Source organism: Mixophyes fleayi, chromosome 7 (assembly GCF_038048845.1).
Source record: "Mixophyes fleayi isolate aMixFle1 chromosome 7, aMixFle1.hap1, whole genome shotgun sequence".
Lineage (NCBI taxonomy): Eukaryota > Metazoa > Chordata > Amphibia > Anura > Limnodynastidae > Mixophyes > Mixophyes fleayi.
In genome coordinates this window covers 96292034-96313042 of record NC_134408.1, presented here as the reverse complement: position 1 = coordinate 96313042, position 21009 = coordinate 96292034, and the positions used below count along the sequence as shown (strand labels likewise).

The window sequence follows — 21009 nt, the reverse complement described above, 5'->3', positions numbered from 1 at the left end:
TTCTAGAAAGCTCACACACATATGGGGTCTCATTTAGATTTAGAAGCACAACCAGCTAAAAGATGCAAACTTGCACCTCGACAAACAGTGTTACGATTAATGGGGTGCACATACAATTTTATTTTTGCATACAGGGAAAATACTGGCAACTTTAATTTCACATGGCAATTCAGAATTGAGCTATATAAAATGGTCCACACGTCACATTTTTGCCAAACTTTACGTTGTGCATTAATAGCAAACTATTCAACTTTGGTCTAGTCTGTCCAGAGTACACAGTTTTGCAAATGTTGTTTCCTCAATTAGCATACTGCAATGTTTTTTTTGTTGTTATTTTCCCTTCCATGAAAGCCATCACTTGTTAATTTATTTTTTCTAGATTCACGGACTTTAAACACTTTCATTGTTGAACAAAGCCCATCAACCCCTGCAATGGGTTCTTTGCGATTTCTCAGAGCATCCGACAGTCCGATATTGGGTGAATTTGCTTGGACGTCCAACTCCTCGAAAGATAAGAAACTAGTCTTCAATGATCTCCATTTATATATAGTATATCTCACTGTAGAATTATGGAGTTCAAATTGTTTGGAAAAAAGGCCTAAACCTTTTAAGACTCAGGAGCAAGAAAACTGCTTTTCTGAGACCATTGCAAATGTCTTTTCCCCTTACCATTATATGAGCACAGACCTGAATGCTCCAAACCAAACTGCCAAAGGTTCTCTTTTATAAAGGAGGTGGTAACACTTCCTAAAGATCAAATAAAGTACATTTTATGAGAAGCACCTAAATTACATCCAATGACCTTCTTTATAGATTTGTAAGCAGCTAAGGTATATGTACTTTTTAACCCATAGCTTCTCTATATAATTTTTTTGTTAAATAAATGATGCCAAAGTAAACGAAGAAGAAATTTGATTATTAATTTTTAGAATTTTGTGAGAACTAGGAGTGTTAGATAAGTCCCTATATGTAAAAATGCAGAAGTCTAGCACCACATTTTGGCAATTGCTTCTTCGGACAAAAAAATTCTGGACAAGTATCAAAGTACAGTCAGACAGATCTGTGTTTAGCCCAGGAATATCTACAATATTTCACTGTTGCTTTTTCTTTCATTTAAGGTTTTAGTTTTACACAACTCGTTTGAGTATGGGTCAGAACTGTACACATCCTATCAGAGAATGCTCTGACTTTTTCCATATGTCACTAGAAAGTGCAAGACACATGCAACTTGTAGATTCTGTCTGGAGTCATGAACTGGATCTATGAGCATGGATCAGATCCCCCACCAACATCTACAATTGTAATTACACTACTCCCACACATCTTAAATGGCAAGCTCGTTTGGGCAGAGTAATATTTACCTTCTGATTCATGTCACTGTATGCAATTTGCTTGTATCATGAGTGACTGACTGTACAGAGCTATGAAATATGTTAGCATTTTCTAAAATAAGAGATAATGAGTTGGCAGCTAAATATTTTTCAACGGGAAGCATACAGCATTGGAAATTTAAGAACAAAAATCTTCGTTGAAAAACAAAAATCATTTATGCCAACGATGAGTACACAAGATACAGTACTCCCTACTAAACTATAATGATGTTAAAAGTTGCCTAAAGACTTCAGTGACCATAAAGATTTAGGGTCATTTCACATCAAAGCAATACAATTTTAGAAAAAATTATACCTTACATTCTCTCGTTTCAATTACATTTAGTAAACATACATGCTGCAATGGGTGCAAAGAAAATTGCTGTGTTGTATGCCCAACTTTCTAGCTCAAATAGGTGAGCTACAAATTCAATTTAAAAAAAATGTTGAAAGCAATTTTTTTGTTAAAATATTGAACCTTTTATTATTGGAAAATAATGTTTCTAATAAAAAGTTTTAAAGCTTCAATTTTTATTTTTTTATTTTTTTATAAAAGGCGTATAACTTTAAAACCAGTGCACATATCAGCCTAAGATTTGAGGTGTTTCTTTACACCCATAGTTGCATTTATTATACCAAATTTCATTACAAACTGAAATGGTCAGTTTGAAACCATGTGTTGATTTGATGTGGAATGACCCTTTAATGATTTTTCAGTTTAGTATAAATGCAGGAAGAGGAAGGAACATATGTTAACTACATTTTACAAATTAAAACCATGCAATAGCTATTCTTATTGGATGAAAGAAAAAAAAAAAAAAAAAAAAAAAAAAAATCGCTACTGACCAGTATTCTTGATTTCCATTGTGAAAGAATATTCTGGACAGGTATTGTAAAATCAACATTCAGCAAGTTCTGTTACTAGAGAAACAAAAAGGCTTTTCTTTCTGCCCTGGTCACTAAAATCTCTGCACAATAGACCTTTTCAGTGGAAGATTATTTAACAGCTGTCGTTACCATCCCTAAACTATTTGTAACCACTGCATTAAATAAAACACAATTCAGACAAGACCAAAAATAAAAAAAGATAAGTGCTTTTCTTCTCTCAATCTGTTCCTCACAGTTCTTGTGCTAATGTTGCGTTAACAGGCAGCTTGAAACTCAGCAGCGAATGTGGCAATAGAGGACAGACAACCAGGTTCAATAACCAAGGTTGGTTATAAAGAAAGACCAAAAATTTCATAAAGTTGCTAAAAAATGTCAGTATTCACTGAATGTTTGATGGTTTGGCAGACATTGGAATACTCTTCCTTGTATAACAAGATTTTCCCCAGTGTGGATACAGCAACAAAAACGTCCTATAGCCAGTAATGGAAGTAATGAATGAAGTGGACACAATGTGCACATCTTGGCCCTGTTGAGAGAGATTTTTAAAGGGAAAAACGTATGTTCGTGCAGTTTAATTGCATATGTTGGTAGAAGTATTTTAAATTGGATTCTGTAAAGTACAGGCAACCAATGAAGAGGCCGAGACAGTGAAGCAGCAGCAAAAACAAAATAAAAAAATAGATAATCCGATGCATTCAAAATAGATTGTAGTGGTGAAAGTCTGGCTAAGGAATGACTAATTAGAAGGAAATTGCAACAGTCAATGAGGAAGATTATTAGTGCACAAATTAAGTGTTTTGCACTGCCTTGTGCAAGATGTGCGTATTCTGGAGAGTTTTCTTAAATAGTGATGATCTATAATAAAATTTAGATGCAGATTGGATTTGGGGAATAAAGGACAGTTCTGATTCAAGGATGACACTTAGGCAGTGAGCTTGAGGGGTATGGTTTATTGTTGTGCTATCAGCGGAAATTGAGATGTAAGGTAGGTAGGTAGCTTCTGTTAACTGGTGGAAAAATAATTAGCTCAGTTTTTGAAAAAATACAGTCATGTCCCAGGGCTGCCACACAACAGAAAAACACAAAGAATCTCCAGTCAAGTTAAATAAAACAGTACAATTTTACAAGGCCTGTAATAAAAATTACTTAAAGGATATGTTTTTAAAAGTGAATTGTAATGATCACTTTCCCTCATCAGGGAAATCAAACTAGACTTCACTTGTAACTCCCTGCTCTAATTATTAATTCACTGATCTATGCAATAATTCAGTGGAGTACATATTTTAAAAGCCAACATGAAAAAACTAAAACGTGTAAATTCTGGGTTTTGTCAAATCAGGGGATATAATAAATGAAAATACCATGATGACATTTTATTGGGTGGATTTTTAGTTTACCAGTAACGCATGCTTTTTTTTTATTTTTAACTGAATTTTCAAAATTTCCAAACACCAGCAAAAAAAAAAAAAAGGAAGAGAAAAAGAGTTTTTATATAAGATGGTAGATTGGAATCTGTTCATGGATCAACATAAGCCAATTCACCTGTGAGACAATAACCCTGTTAAGGTCTTAAACAATAGTTCATAACAACGGAGATTTGAAAGCAAATATGTTACAAAACTTACAGTTAACCAATATTAAAACGTGAACAGCCAAGTAGAAAATAAGTGAAGGAAGAGGGAAATACACAGAATCAACTGAATTTGCAGCATAATTTATGTTTAATCGTGGAAAGACATGGGAAGTGGAAATAAATCCAGGCCTAAAAATAAAGAAATCAAGGCAAAACATTGCCTTCAGTATAAGAATTCATACATATGAATACTACAAAATGCAATATAAAATTCATCTATTGCAAATGTCCCCTCAGTACAAGGAAACAAAAGCGCCATAATTCCAAATGAGGCTCCAAATTAGGTTTGCAGAATATTTACAATTAATGTGATGGATTAGTAGTGGTGACGCATGATGGACTGGTAATGGTGGGGATCCCAAGAACTGGCTGAAGGCTTCATTTGTTTTTAGCATTTCCATTTCAGAAATGGTGTACATTCGATCTGTTGGAGTTAACGGACTCACCTTTACACATAACATCTACAATAGTAATCTATAAAACATCCGGCTGCCCAGAGTATGATGAAGAAGGTGATGGACCAGCTGGAAGGAGGAATGTCCCTTTCACTTCAACAATGTTTTCATCTTTCTCTAGAATAAAAGAGAGTCACCATTTGTTGTCATAGGAGCTGGCCAGGAGATACCCCCTGGCCAACTGCAACTGTTGGTGATGCACAGAAAGGATTTACAGTAGACACTGTTCAATTTAAGATTGTTAATACAGCTGATTAGACATGCTGCAGCATACGCAGTGCCCAATCAGCTTTAGGTGAGGTACACATGACAGTGTTTTTAGACGATTATTGGGTCAATCAGACGATAACCTACTGTTCAGCCCGATATTGCATTAGTGTGTACACTGAAACGATGATCGACTGTCATTTGAAAGCACATGAAGACGTTGATCGAGATTTTCAAAAACTGACTTGATAACCTAGTTCAGCAATGGAACGACATTGTTCCAATCCTGCAGTTTGTAAGAACTCACAACCAATTGTCCGACATTCTGACGACCGTTCCTCCAACAGCGATAGGCGTACCTATCTAGCAAGTGCATCCAATAAGCCAGAAAGTTGTTTACAATATCTTTTATTTGTAAATATTATCCACAAAAACTGGATGTAGACATTGCAGACCCTCAATCCAAATAAAATATTTTAAACTTATGTAGTAATTGTAATTACTTTAATCTAGCCACAGGCTTCAAGCATTACATGCTCATACATGTGAAACAAGTCCAGGTAAATTTTCTCGTTTGTGGAACTTTTATTTCACATCATTGATGCTAGCCCTCAATTACTCTAAACTACAAATACTTTCATTCTTTTCTCTGAATAACCAACATCTGAAGGTACAGACTGCAGCAAGTATGTATTCCTAGAATTTTCTGACTGTAAGGAGAACAAGGAGGAAAAGAAGCATATTGTTGTGTAGTTTAGGTAGAGTTTAGGAAAGAAGGGAAATTTGTATGATATATGTGGATCTACCGCGATTCACATTCACAGTAATAACTACCTATTTATACAATTAAATTCTATTCCTACAATTATGCTGCTCGATGGATAATGAATAAGTCACTTTGCTTGTTACATACATAGTGCACACTGACGTTTCCATATATTTTGCAATGACTTTATAGTACATTTCAAGTTTTGTATAGAAGTCACTGATTTGAGTAAGCACTCAAGTGGGCACAACTAAATTTGATTTCCATTGTAATTTACATGCATTTATAATATCTAAAATGTAACTTTTTTTTAATATACATGGTTTTAAATGTATGAGTGCACACACACATTAAGAAAAGACAAAATGAAAGGAAACAGAAAAGCGATATGCACGGACATGTTAACAAAGACAACCTATAATCAACAAAGCTTCACTACTTGAAATGTTAGAGGCTATTATTACATTTATAGCCTACATAAACAAACTTTTATAGAGATCAGTCTATATAATTATAAAGTATTCTTGAACAAGGAACAATATAGAGAAATCAAAATCGATGACAGCTAAAAACCTTTACATCCATCTAGTCTGCTTGGGCTTTTTCCTTACTACAGTACTATAGTGATTAGGAGGACCAAGCACAAGCTGCAATCTCCATACAATCCTCTTCACAGTCAAACAGGCTCCACCTCCGGTTTTAAGAAAAGGGGCTATGGTTCAGGGGGGAGTGTACATTAGTAAAATCCATTATGTTGGTAATAGCTCAGCTTTCACATTTCCTATACAATTATTGGCAACTTCAAGATATATGTCCCATGCATTCTTGAATTATTTTTCATCCACCATAACTTATGGGAAACTTATCAATGGATCATCACCCTTTTCCTCTATATAATTTCAGGGCAAGTCTCCTAGGAAACCTCTTATTTGTAGGAAAAATACCTTTAATATATTTCAATGTTTCTATTAGATCACCTTTGTTCCTTTTCATGCTTAGCTTTTGAAGTTTTTCTTGATAAGTTTTTTATGCAGTCCATACACCATTTCAGTAGCCCTTCTCTGATTTTCATATTTCTAGATTAAAAACTGAACACACAAACCAAATTATGTATTTCAGAATAACAATAATTCAAAACAATGCACATAGACCAGAACACAGATTAAACCTTATCTAGATATTTCCCAGTTACACATAATATCTTGATACAACAAAAAGAAAAGGTGTCACCGCACTAGGAAATCACAATCCCGAAAAATTGTATAACCACATTTCATTCAGTAATAGAAATCGGTTGGTGCTCCCAGAACATTAGAAAATACTTGTGCAAAAATTCCTTGAGAAAAAAAAGAAAATGTTCTATGTGGGGCACTCTGATTCAAATGACATAATTATTAAAACTTATTTCTTTATTAGAATTATTAATAGTTCCTTGGTCCAGATTGTAAGCTTAGAGTGAAATATTTCAAAACATAGAAAGTGGAAAGGATGAAAAAAAGTGTTGCTAAAATGGTAGATTATCTATCAGGCCACACCAAGTGATCACAAGACACATATAGCAGTATATTTACTAAACTGCGGGTTTGAAAAAGTGGAGATGTTGCCTATAGCAACCAATGAGATTCTAGCTATCATTTTTGTATATTCTACAAAATGATAGCTAGAATCTGATTGGTTGCTATAGGCAACATCTCCACTTTTTCAAATCCACAGTTTAGTAAATATACCCCATAATGTTTATTCGATTGTGTAACAATAAACTTTAATAAAGATTGTGCAAACCACCTATGTATTCTCACAGTTGCTGTTTTAATACCACTTAAGAGAGCTCCACAAAATACAGAAACCAATATTCTGTCCAAATCCTTAAATGGGATTATCATATATAATATTGGTAAAGAATTATATTAGACTTTGGCCATAAAATGCGGCCACATCAGTGTAAATTAGGATGGTTAGGTTAATCTGCTGCGTGGTATAGTATATTTATTTCATAGCAGACCAGACTAGTCCATTTGATATTAATTCCAGTTAACTAGTCCAGTTATGTTCACCAATAGGGTATTGTCCATAAAGACTGAAGATGAACGAAATGCAATACTCTGAATGATATCAAAATTTTATACTAGATATACTGTTGCTGAACACAAAACTCTGGTATTCTGTAGTTGCCGTTGTTATGAGGGTAAAGAAATTATTTTTTTATACGTTTTCATTATACAGCGCTGCATTCCACTATTAGCAACCGCTGCTAATGGTAACAGTCCACACAACTGCTATATCCACTGCAGTTGAAATGGACTAGCAGAGTGAACGAGCAATCCCATCAGCCTATTAATCGATCCCCTGTGAGACTAGCTAACAGACTAGATTGGATTTTGTACTAGCTAGTCTGTCTAGGTGGTTTAAAGATCAGATGGCGAGGCTAACGGCAAAATAAAACATATATTTCATTGTTTCTTTTAGATCAGAAACGGAACATGAAAAGGGACAAAGGTGAAGTTTTTCTTGATAACTTTTTGTTATGCAGCCCATACACCATTTCAGTAGCCCTACTCTGATTTACATATTTCTAGATTAAAAACTGAACACACAAACCAAAATTATACACTTCAGTTTAACAATCACTCAAAACAATGCACATAGACCAGAACACAGATTAAACCTTATATTCACCAGTTACACATAATTTCTCTCCTTAAACCACATACCAGTCAAATACTGCAAAAATGTCACACACACAGAAAACCTAAAGATTTGAGAAGGTTTACAGGATCCCAATTTACAATATTCGATAACAAAATAATTTAAAAAAGCATAACCAATTTACAGGTTATGAGAGCTAGCTAGAATTTATTTGATGAAAAGCCCATAAGCAAATATAATGAAAAGGAAACTGATCTACAACTTGAATGTGATATGTTTTTTTTTCTTGAATGATTATCCTGGTTGTTTTTCTTTTGCTTCAAATATATTTTGACCCAGTTTAGTTTTGCTCCATCTATAAAATAAGCTTTGGGTGAGTAGATCGCCACACACACACACATTGAATTTAACCACAAATTGGTCTGAAATAACCATGTGTGTTGCTCCCCAAAAACTGCCCAAAATTCTATTGTTTCAGAGTATGTAACTCAAGGGCAAGGACATACAGATGCATTGGTTTTCTGACCAGTAAACTGCAGCATTCTGAAGTCATGATACACTCAGCTTGCAGAAAATAAAAGTGAATATTGCAGTATCACAACAACGCATGTCTGCTGTCAAATGGCTGAATACAATATTTTGACAGTGGAATCAATCTGGAGCAACAGGAGATCAGCGGTCCCATTTCACGTTGATGTTCTGCAGATGGAGCGCATCATCACTTTAGAGTTATTATTATTATTAACCTTTATTTACAGGATGCTACATGTGGTATGCAGCACTGTACAGGGAGCAAACAAGACCGTGCAATTCATTAAACAAATAACACTACAACTGTCAACACAGCTATGGGTAAAGAGGTACTACTCTTTTTAAACACAATCAGTGCAGCGGGACAGCACATTATCACTGCCGAACGGACCTGCACATACAGTGCAGCCGCCGGCAGCCTTAGAAGTTAGAAAAGGGGCGGGGCCTAAATCCCCCCCCCCCCCTATATCGCCCGGGGTAGAAAAAAATTCTAGATCCGCCCCTGGCCTGTGCCCATAAGCATAGGCGCAAGTAACAGGTTTAGATCCACTGAAAGAGGTACAAAGAGCATGGAGAAGTGGAGTGAAGGGGCAGAAAGCCCAAGCCCTGGAGGTGCACAGTGTAGCAAATGTTATAAGTAATGAGAACAGCAAGGAGAGGACCCTGCTGACTAGATTTTACTAGCTAAAGTTGTCTGATCTCACCCTAAATCCAGTCAGCCAATGACTGCATCAGCATGCACTGTGATCCACTAGTTCAGGTCAAACTCTACAATAGCTTAATGCCCCACATCAGTATACAAGTTCTTCCCTTTCCTGCAGACTATTTAAATGCAGAAGTCTTTTCATAGAGAGGTGTATACCCATCATGGAAGGCTTGGTATGGTCATTGCATGTCAATTCCTACAAATCAGAGTAATGAAATTGTTAATTTATTTTGTTTTTGTCTGGGAAAATATACAAAACACACTAATTGGAAAGAGTGTGAATCCCATTTCTTTGAAAAATGCAAAATATCAAAACAGTCTCCAAGAAAAGGAAATTGTCCAAGGAAGAATTGCAGCAAGTGTAGGATAATTTTCTCAATAAAATACTGGTCAGAGAAACTTTGAAGTCATATTAAAAAACATTTAATGCATTGACCATATGGTGGGAGAACAGATGAAGCAAGTGAGAAAATGTATCAGCTCATTTTGAAAAAAGCAATGTTGATAATACAATGGTCATGTCAGTTTCAGCAATAATGGAGTGCCAATACTTTTTCATATTATTTGAGAAATAGGTGCTTATATATTTAATAATAGCCTATTTGCATATAGCAATAGGCATGTCTAAAGTATGGGATTTAAATGTTTCTGGACTAGTGCATTGTAACTCTAGCATAGAATACGTATATTTGGATATATTTAAGAAATTTAAGCAACCTGTCAAAAAGTTTGTAATATTTTAAATGTGCTTAAAATCTTTACCAAATAATCCAGTTTCTCAGATACCAGTGTACATGAATTTCAGTTCATTAACAGACAGGTGCCAACATGTAACTATACAATATTAATGTCACAGACTATATCCCACAACAAAACACAGTTCAGATATGTTGATTACAATAGTCACCACCGATAATAAAGTGTAAAAGTGACCACAATCATTGGTTAAAAAAATAAGACATGTATTCAAACTTTATTTATATTATTGGAACAGTGTAATTTATTATCTACTTCACTGCCAACAAAGGTCCATATAATTCTGACTGAGCACACTCTGGCATACTGAACGCCATTACTCTCTACTGTACCATCAAATCAATTAAAAAAGTAAACATAAAACGCAAAAGCACATCATGGAATAAAATGAATAGAGCATTTCATTTGGTAATTAAATATTTAAACAATTGCACTCCAGGGCAATTCTCTTGGAGGTTACCAGTGTTTTTGTTTGTTGCAGCAAAAGCAGCAAGGTTTCAAATCCTTCCTGCCAAGACCCATGTGAGACCACAAGGGAAATGAGAAGAAAACCACAAATTTTAATTCATAAAAATTTGTCAATTTTTTTTTATGAAACCATATTTATAATTGTAACTAAAGAATTGCAACAAAAAGATATATTGGTTAACACAGTAAAAATGGGGGTGGTACAGCAGTTTCTTATTCTTGAAATATTTAAAGTGATGCAATATCATTATTAAATGGATTAAGAAGTGTGTCATCATGACATAATGCAAATTAGAAATCTGCTGACAAGCCCATTCACTATAAAAAAAACAAACTAATCAATAAAACACATTGGCTTTAAAGACATTTAACATTAAAATCACATGATTGAAATCTCCTCACATCCCATGCACTGCATGATTCATTGATTATCTCATCTATAAGGCATCATTACATGGAACAAAAAAATAAATTTTTCTCAACAAAAGGGTTTTAGGTACCTCTGATACAGTTAAGGTGCAGTATATGCATGCAGCTATTGAATATATAAAGTATCTTTCACACAAAATGCATTTAATAATAAACATTTGCAGAACAGATATTAGCAAACATGTCCGGTATTATAAAAATCAACATTTATTTATATAGCGCCAGCAAATTCTGTAGCGCTTTACAATTGGGAACAAACAATAATAAAACGATACTGGGTAATACATACAGACAGAGAGGTAAGATAAACCTGCTCGCAAGCTTACAATCTATGGGACAATGGGAGTTTGAAACACAAGGGCATGTGCTACATCATAGTGCACACTGGACCAGCTAGAATGTAAAGGTAAAAGTATTGAGTGGGCTGTGTGTGTAGCAATGTTGGTCAGAGGGTTGTTGTCTTGTGTTAGCTGTGTAGAGGGTGGTAATAGGGTAACCTAGGGAGATTAGGATGGTGGTTGAAGAATATCATAAGTTTGCCTGAAGAGGTGGGTTTTCAGAGAACGCTTGAAGGTTTGAAGACTAGAGGAAAGTCTTACTGTGCAAGGGAGAAAATTCCACAAAGTGGGTGCAGCCCAAAAAAAGTCCTGTAACCGGGAATTGGAGGTTGTGATGAGAGTGGAAGAGAGCTGCAGATCTTGTGCAGAACAGAGGTGTCTAGTTGGGAGATATTTTGAGACAAGTGAGGAGATGTATGTCGGTGCAATTTTATTGATGGCCTAGTATGTTAGTAGAACAATTTTATATTGGATTCATTGAAAAACAGGCAACCAATGTAGAGACTGACAAGAGTGGCTCAGCAGAGGAAGAACGGTTTGCAAGGAAAATCAATCTAGCCACTGCGTGCAAAATAGATTGTAGGGGTTCAAGTCTGACTTTGGGAAGACCAGTAAGGAGGGAATTGCAATAATCGATGCAGGAGATGAGTACATGAATTAAGGTTTTTGCAGTGTCTTGTGCGAGATATGTGCGCATTCTGGAAATGTTCTTTAGATGTATGTAACATGATTTAGATATAGAGTGGGGAATAAATGATAGTTGCGAGTCAAGGATTACACCTAGGCAACAAGCTTGCGGGGTGAGATTTATGGTCGTTATCAACAGAAATAGAAATGTCAGGCAGAGAGCTTCTGTTTTTGGGTGGGATTATTATGAATTCAGTTTTTGAAAGATTGAGTTTGAGTTGGCCAGAGGACATCCAAGATGAAACGGCAGAAAGACAGTCAGTAACGCGAGACAACACAGATGGTGAAAGATCAGGAGAAGATAGATAGATTTGTGCATCATCCGCATAGAGATGATACTGAAATCCAAAGGAGCTTATTAGTTTTCCAAGAGAAGTGGTGTAAATAGAGAATAGCAGAGGATCTAGGATTAAGCCTTGCGGTACTCCAACTGATAAAGGAAGTGGAGCAGAGGTGGATCCAGAGAAATTAACAATGAAAGCGATTAGATAGGTAGGATGAGAACCAGGATAGGACAGTGCCTTCAAGACCTAGGGATTGTAGCATTTGTATGAGGAGAGAGTGGTCAACAGTGTCAAATGCAGCAGAGAGATCCAGGAGAATTAGAATAGAGTAATTGTTTTTACTTTTTGCTGTGATCAAATCATTGACAACCTTGGTCAGTGCATTCTCTGTGGAGTGTTGAGAGCGAAAGCCTGACTGAAGAGGATCCAATAGGTTGTTTGCTGTAAGAAAGTGTGTGAGGCGAGTGTAGACAATTCTCTCAAGAAGCTTGGAGGGGCATGGGAGCTGAGAGATGGGGCGGTAATTTGAGAGAGTGTCTGGGTCAGAATTTTGGTTTTTTTAAAAAAAAATGGGAGTAATTACTGCATGCTTGAATAGTGATGGAAAAATACCAGTAGAAAGAGATAGATTACAGATTTTAGTTAGAGGGGGAAGAAACACAGGAGACGGGGACCTACTAATTTGTGAGGTAATGGGATCAAGAGGACAGGGGGTAGAGTAGGAAGATAAGAAGAGAGTAGAAACTTCCTCTTCATTTGTGGGATCAAATGAAGTGAGAGTGTCAGAGGGTGCTACAAAGGAATCGAGCCAATTGCTTGTCGAGGGAGATGATACCATTTCAAGTCTGATCACACCTATTATAGAATATGACACATGCTCTACCATATATAATATTCATATGATGTTTTACACGAACGATAAAGATGGTTTTACTTCCAGTGGTGGGCCAAAATACTTTTCAATTACAGAATTGTTTCCATTGATGGATGTCATCATGCCCTGTAAGTCTGCCATGTCAAATCAAAGTGGTTATTATAATTTGCATAAAGGGTCACCATGATACAACTAATTCAAAAGAAGACAAACTATATAAAACATTAACTCTTTTAAAACAAAGGAAACTAAAAACAAGCAGCTGTAAGTAAAATAAAAATCCTAAATGTTGTAGGGTTCAGGTAAACACCTGTTTTCTATTTTTCTTACTGTTACTTGTTTTGTTTTTAATCTCTTTGGTTTTAAAAGAGTTAATTTTATTGTACTGTGCTTGTTTCATTCAATAAATACAGATTGTTAAAAAAAATGCTTGATAGTTTTATAGAAGACTTATTTTTAATTAATGGTAGCATGGTGACCCTTTACGCAAATCAACACTTAGATGTTAAATCAGACTAGGACCTACAACTACTCTCACTCCTCTTTTGAGGGAATAGAAGAAATACAACTGTTTAAAGCCTCCAGGAAACTACTTGGAAGGAAAGGGGACTCAATCAGAAATGTTAGCATAACCCAGATACTAAACATTGATGCATGCACATTTTAGGTGTATCTAGGTTATGCAGAATACAAAAATGAAACAACAAATAAGGCAATTATTCTTGGCAAGTGTTACCATCCATACCTTAATACATCAGATTAATACGGATTGGTTAATGTGCTCCAATCATTTAAGAATGAAAGCCAATGAATGATAATTGGATAGCTATATTTATACATGTACACTCAGAAGAAGAATGGCATCAATCTTACAGAATAAATCACCACAATGTATGTTTTATTTATGGGTCACTTTAGATTTATATCCACAGGTGTAATAATGAATGGCCATCGGCTCTCCTAAAGATATATTTACATGGTAGGAGTCCGTACCAAGCTATTTAAATATGTCACAAAAATAGTCAGATAAGGATTGACGACAGGGGATGGGCATGACAAAATAAATGGGTAGAAAAGATAACGATGGTTGCAGGATGAGTAGCACCATTAAATTAATGAGAAGAGAGGGTGGTTATAGACACACAATCTACACTACATGAGCTGGTACGCCAGGTAGCCAAGGGACCCTCGAATAATGAGAACCCCCATTAACATTATATGACATGCCAATTAACCTTTTGGGTAACAAAGAGGTCAGTGAAGCAGTGACGAGCAGCACATGACTGTGCTGTACGAGAAGCAAAGGCTAATAACATTTCTGATGGATTATCCAGCATATGAATACATTTATCATGAAACAGACATTGGTAGGGTCGTCGTGTGTGTATTACACACACCGGTTCCCCCTTCTCTCCATTTAATCACCCCCTCCGCATCCATCCATCTTCCTCACAGACCTGGATGTAGTTGTTCTCGCAGTAGTCGGCCACCCGTTCCAAATTCGTATAACTATCCAGCAGGGCCCGCCGGCCGCCGGGAATCTCTTCCTCCAGCAGCATCTGCAGCTCCGCCATGTTTCTCTCAGCACATTCTCCTCCAAGGAGCCCCGCTATACTGCGGAGGGAGAGCGAAGAAAGACGAAAGCGGGAACGCGCGCAGAACGAGCTGAACTAGGGGGTGCGCGTCCCCGCGCGCACACTCAGCAAGGGGGCGTGCCCAAAACAGTGCGCAGCTCAATGGTCACGACTGAGTAACCCGTGAGTGCGCCTGTGCAAACTAGCTTGGATGAACCTGAAAAAGTGGTGCGCGCTCTTACGGCTCTCGCTTCATCTTCGCTTCGTATGGTCTCTTAGCAACAGGGAGACACTGAAAATGCTGGAAAAGAGGGGCCAATGGCAATGACCGGTCACGTGAGCTAGTTCTCACTAATGGTGACGTCACATAAATGAGTGTGTCTATGAGGAGGGGGATTCTAAATGGAGCACGAAACCATCCAACCAAAGTTGCGTTCACAGATGTTTGGTGTTTTTAAGACAGATGAACTATGCAACAATATGCATTATATAGAGCTTGTCTTTGAAAAATAAAGAGGTGTGTTTGTGTTGCCACATTCTCTGGAAAAAGTACTTGCTGTTTTTTACATCCTTAATTGTTGCATCTCCTAATTTAATCGATTTAGGTGGGGTAGTCCCAATTTGAAGGGTATGTCCCACCATCCCAACCAATTACATTTTTTTTTCCAACAGAATGATGGGAAGTATGACCTAGTGATGGGAAATCTAGTTCATTTTGGCTCATTCTGATTTAATTCAGTCAAAAGTTTAATTCATTTGACTCAGTTCATTTGGCTCATTTGACTCAATTAGTTCAGTTAGATCACTGGCTCTGGAACTCTGCTGAGAGAAGTGATTGAAGACATTGATTTAGTCTATTACACATACTGTAGGCATATCTACTACTACCTCATTAGGGGGCTTATTTATGTAGCACCGCATTTTATGAAAGATACTTTTCAATCCTCATTGCATAGATGAGGATTGAAAAGTATCTTATATTTATAAAAAAAAATCACAGGAACATGTGTTCCGAAAAACGTCTGTTCCTGTGAAGTCTTACCCTTGTCTTTCACGGGCTCTTCGTTTGCGGTCCTCTGCGATGTGGTTGCCGGCTGACTTTGAATCCCTGTGCGCATGCCCCAGCCGAGAAGCTCGGTCATACGCACAGAGAACTGGACTGAAAGACGGTGGGTGATATGACATGAACCCTTCACACATGCGCTGTCCAGCTCTGCTCTTCAGAACAGAGCTGCCGGCAGTGAAACTTTTCAATTATGTTAATGTACGCCAGCTTGAGGTCTTTCTATAGCTGTAAAAAGACCCAAAACATGCATCACGTCACTGGGGGCAGGGCCAGAATGACGTGATTCATGAAACCCGCCCCCTCCGTCCATACCCTGCTCTAGGACGTGACCAACATAAAGTTGGCAAATATGACTAATCAGCTTCTGTCATTTATCTAGCAGAGTCTAAAAAATGGCAGAAACTGGTTGCTATTGGCAATATTTCCACTTTATCTCAAAGGTCTAATACATCTCCCCTGTATATATGGTGGAGTAAGCAGAACTACACTGTATAGGATGCAGCACACAGCAATGCACTGTGTCTGGAGCTGACAGGGAAGGGAATGTATCTACTTGTGAGCTAAATGATCAAATGATCTAAATGATTCAAAAGAGCCAGAAGAGTCAAATGAGTCAAAAGAACTAGATGAACTATTAAACTCCTGAGCCAGGAGAATGACTCATGACTTATAGTTCAGTGATCAGCTCCACAGAGTCTCACACAATGTCTGAGCACAGCAGTGCCACCTATGGTAGTTTAGAGGTACTGACTCATGAGTATTATATGAGAGAGCTGAATAGCAGCGCCACATGTGGTAGTTTAAAGGTACTGACCCATGAGTATTACATGAGAGAGCTGGATAGCAGTGCTGCTGTATTAGCACCTACAAACCCAGTAGCGTATTTAGCACAGATAGGAAGTATAGGGAGAGGTGAGTTCAGGACCTAGCCCGACTCAATGTTAAAAGATAACAGTGTCAACTGAGTCAGCTTCAAAGGCCTCTGGGGTGGACTGCATCCTGACCTAGGAGAGTTTTTTTGCAACTGAGAAAGACTCTAAGGAGCTGTCCACAGCTATAGATCTTATGTAGACAAAGGCAACACCTGAAGGCTCTCTATGCAGGAATATATAATTATGAACTTCAAAGAAAATGCCTTCATATTTCATATTTTGCAAAATCCATGTGCCACTGCATACTGAGGGGCAGAAACCACAACAGGATTGTGAATTACAGGTACTAGCAGTACAGGGAATAGCTGTAGACACATGTCTTTGGGAAAGGTATGCCTTATTGTTATAATCCCATTATGTTTGGTATTTAAATGTGCAGGAGATTATGACCGGTTTATTGACGAGGGAGTTATTTTTCTAGGATATATCTGAGAAAGGTTAAAACAGGTTAAAACTTACTTTTGAACAAGCATTAGGTGACACCAAAGGGACATTTCCACCCCCACATTAGCATCCACTCTGCCCATGAGAATGCCGTCCCATTTGAGTTTGCTTAAAAACCTGTGTTGTGAAGGGTCAAACTGTCAGTCTTTGGGGAAATCAATCATTGATAAGCTGTCCATCTGCAAGCCAATTTCCCTTAGCACAGAATATACCACTTCTCTGTAAGTTATACTCTGACTTTAATCACTTCATTGTAAACTGTTTTGTTTGTGTATGTATGTCAATTGTCTATTGTTTTTATTAACCTGTAATCATTGTACTTTTTGCATATGAAATCTAAAATTTTACTAGTGATTTCCTTATTGCTGTAAACAAATTCACTGCCTGTCTAGAAGAGATAGATTGCTTGACCATGTTAAACCTTTCATTGCTGAGATGTGAATTGTGATTATTTTTGTATACCAAGCTGAATGTGTGTCTGCATATACATTTGTGTCATAGAGCCTTAAGGGGTTAAGTATTAACCCTTTGATTGCTGGTGTGTGCCTTCCTAAACTGTGTGTAGAAAGGAGTACTCATTGTGTGCCCCTGTGAGACAGAATATTGGGGTCATATTGTCCTTATTCAATAGTTGGTGGCAAATCAAAGTGGGTGTGATCGTGTGGGCGCTCTTTGGGGGCGATTCAGCAAATCTGCAACCTGTGTGATAGGTGAGAGGAAGATTGGGTGCTGGAATCATGTATAACCCAATACAATAAATACTTCCAAGTCACAAGTGCACAAAGTGTGGATTGTGAGTGGTTAGGAGAGGCTTACTGACAAATTAGTGGTGATATATTGTTTAACTGTGTGAATATAGAATAAGATATTAGGTCAGGGAATAGCCAGAGGGGGGCTATTCATGACACTGTGTTCATATGGGGGAGTGCCACATCCCCCAGTATTGTGCTCACGTGCTATGTCCATCGGGTGTGCACACGGCATCCCTTCAACTTGTTGAGCAGGGACATGCCTTGTTCTCGGCACTCTGGGCCAAAAGTGCTGACTGTTGGGACAGTCCCCTCGAAATGTGGATTGCCGTGACTAAATTAGGACAATAGGGAGGTATGATATAGTAAAGTATTGCTGAATGGACTGTGCTTAAACCACACAGATAAGTGAACTTGTATTAAAGAAATCCTAAATAGACACTTGAGCGTATACTATTGTGCTGGGTGCTAGTTTTTTAGGTAGTTAGGTGTTAGGTAAGAGTGCTGCAGACACGGGTTCCTCCATCTAGTAGATCTAGAAGAAAGTTATACTTGTTTGTTCATTGCCATAGAGCGCTGCTTGTAGTAAGTTAAAGTGGTTACTGTATGTTTGTCATCATGGAGCGCCTCTTATCTAGGTTGCTGTGGTGCAGTTGTTCAGGTGCTGTGGTCCACCAGAGATTTAGGAGGGTCTGCATTACATACTTATCGTTCTACATCATTTTGCAACCAGAAAATTGGGACCTCCAAAACAAACAGCAGGGCCGGATTAACAGTCTGATGAAGCTTCAGTTCCAGGCCCCCGTCTGAAATAGGAGCATGAGTGCACCAGGGTTGGATCCAGAGAAGCAGGGCCAGATCACCCATTAGGTGGTCTGGACTTCTGGGGACCCCGTCTGCCACATGGCTTACCTGTCCTCTATCTCAATGGGATTCCAAACTATAGGGAGGAAAGTATGGCCTCAACCAGAATATTGCTCTCTGCTTAGTAATCTATTCTGTCCCCTTGGTTTTATATGGACCAGAAATGCACCTCAGATGAAATACATCTTCTACTAGTTTTTACATCTACGTTTCACAAGCATTATCCCTTTATTTTCCCAAGTGTGTGACTTATTACGACGACCTTTGGCTCTCCAGGTGCCAAAGAGTCCACTGGAATGTACATAGAGGATACAGTAAAACAGTACACTATAAAATAGGCAAAACTGTATAATACGCAGCAAAAGAACCAGCAGGAAATAAAGTTCTCAGCGGGAATATTCCCTTACAGTGACTACAGGTGGGAGAGCAAATGAGTACAATCTAAGCCTATACCCAAGAGTGTGGGCACAGCAAACAGGATCAGAGCTGTTAGTTAATTATAGTGTGAAGACACTGGTGACCTGGGGGTAAATGTATTATAGTGCGATTTTTTCAAGTCGCCAGAAATCGGTGAGTTGACAGCTAAAATTTAAAGCGGTGCTGCCTTGTAAAGGCAAGTTTCCCTTTACAAGGCAGCACCGCTTTAAATTTTAGCTGTCAACTCGTCGATTTCCGGCGACTTGAAAAAAAAATAAAAAAATCGCACTATAATATATTTACCCCCTGGTGGCTTAAGTAATGAGAGGAGGAGGACATGATGGAAGACGGCCCTACTAGTGAGAGCTTACAATCTAGGGGGGAGAGCTAGACAAACAGGGTGACATAGAAGAAATAAGCAGTGTGAAGAGGGAGGTAGGATTGGGTTAGGAGGAGAGCTGATAGGCTTTGATGAAGAAATGTGTTTTTAGAGAACGTTTGAAGCCTTAGAGGGAGGTGAAAAGCCTGATTGGGAGAGGAAGCGAGCACCAAAGGAGGGGAGCAGCACAGCAGAAGTCGGAGGCAGAAGTGACAGGAATGAATGAGGAGGAGAGGAAATGGTCGTTGGCAGAACTACAAGCCCTAGCATGCTTTGCCAGTCAATAGCTCGCAGGATATGCTGGAACAGTTTTACAACACCTGGAGAACCACAGACTATCCAGACCTGGTCTATATGTACAGTATGTTAAGGGGCTAGTAAAAGCTGAAGGTGATGATAAAGTTTCTTCACACCCCATGCAATAGTGGCATACTCTTCCTCCCGATAGGACCTTCCCAGGTATCTTTATACACTGTGGGATCAGGAGTCTGACCATGGAAATACAACCTACTGGTGACTCACATGGACAAGTATGAGAGGCGTCTGGCTGGTTTCCCTTTACCATGCATTATGGGGGAAAATTTAAAAATTGGTTCCTGTTGATTCCTTTTCCTCTAAATACTACATTGCAACACTTACAATGGGTCAGTCCTCAGAATCTCCTCTACCTTTTGCATGCCTATATAATTATTTCTCTGATCCATCTGGAAATGGCTTCTTTAGAAGGGGCATATCCTTTACGAGGTCCTGTAAGAACACAAAAGTTTGTTTTGTTTTTCTAACTTCTTCTGTCCTGTTTTTCTAAATTCTTATGTCCTGGAGAAATTGCTCTAACCAAGTCCAATGGGTGCAGCTTTCTTTCATTTTCAACAATAGGTTGTGAACAATAGGATGGCAGTATAACCTTTGTTGAGCCCCGAGGTTCCATGGAGCCACAAATTACCTAATAGAGGGATGGTGTCACGGCAATAGGGTTTCTGGGATCCGTCTCGGGACCCCTGGGATTAGCTGTGGCAGTAGGGTAGTGGAAACTGGGAGGCAGATGAATGCCTTGCTCATAGAGCTTGCTCTAAACCTGTATACTGGATGTTAGGAGGAGGAACCACACAGAGGATAACAGCTGGAATCTGTACACAAGCAGGTAGAATGAAGGTGAATCCACATGAAGAATAAATAACCAAAGTATGTATTTCAGTAGGCAGAATGAAGCTGAATTGACACAAAGGGTTAATGGTTTGCAGTTCATATAACAGCAACAAGATGAAGCAGCTGAATTCTCACAGAGGGTTAATGGTTTGCAGTTCATATAACAGCAACAAGATGAAGCAGCTGAATTCTCAGGAAGGGTTAATGGTTTGCAGTTCATATAACAGCAACAAGATGAAGCAGCTGAATTCTCACAGAGGGTTAATGGTTTGCAGTTCATATAACAGCAACAAGATTAAGTTGAACTCACTCAGAGAAGTCCATAACATAGCAGCACGATGAGGCTGAATTCACTCAGAGGTAAATGGTGGAGATCTGTATACTGCAGGAGGATTGAAGC

General features: G+C 38.0%; 1 protein-coding gene across 22 annotated transcripts in view; it reads right to left on the bottom strand.

Annotated features, from left to right (window-relative positions):
- ABI2 (abl interactor 2) overlaps positions 1 to 14777 on the bottom strand; it is an 82285-nt gene extending 67508 nt beyond the window's left edge. For 3 of the 22 annotated variants that reach the window (XM_075180164.1, XM_075180170.1, XM_075180162.1), the window contains exon 1: positions 14496 to 14772. In XM_075180164.1, the coding sequence (XP_075036265.1) occupies positions 14496 to 14612 (117 nt within the window). In that variant the 5' untranslated portion in view covers positions 14613 to 14772. Of the gene's footprint in view, positions 1 to 6296; positions 6390 to 14495 lie in introns of those variants that run through there. The other 19 variants (XM_075180169.1, XM_075180176.1, XM_075180182.1 and 16 more) reach the window with 12 other exon arrangements.
- Positions 14778 to 21009: the final 6232 nt, after the last annotated feature.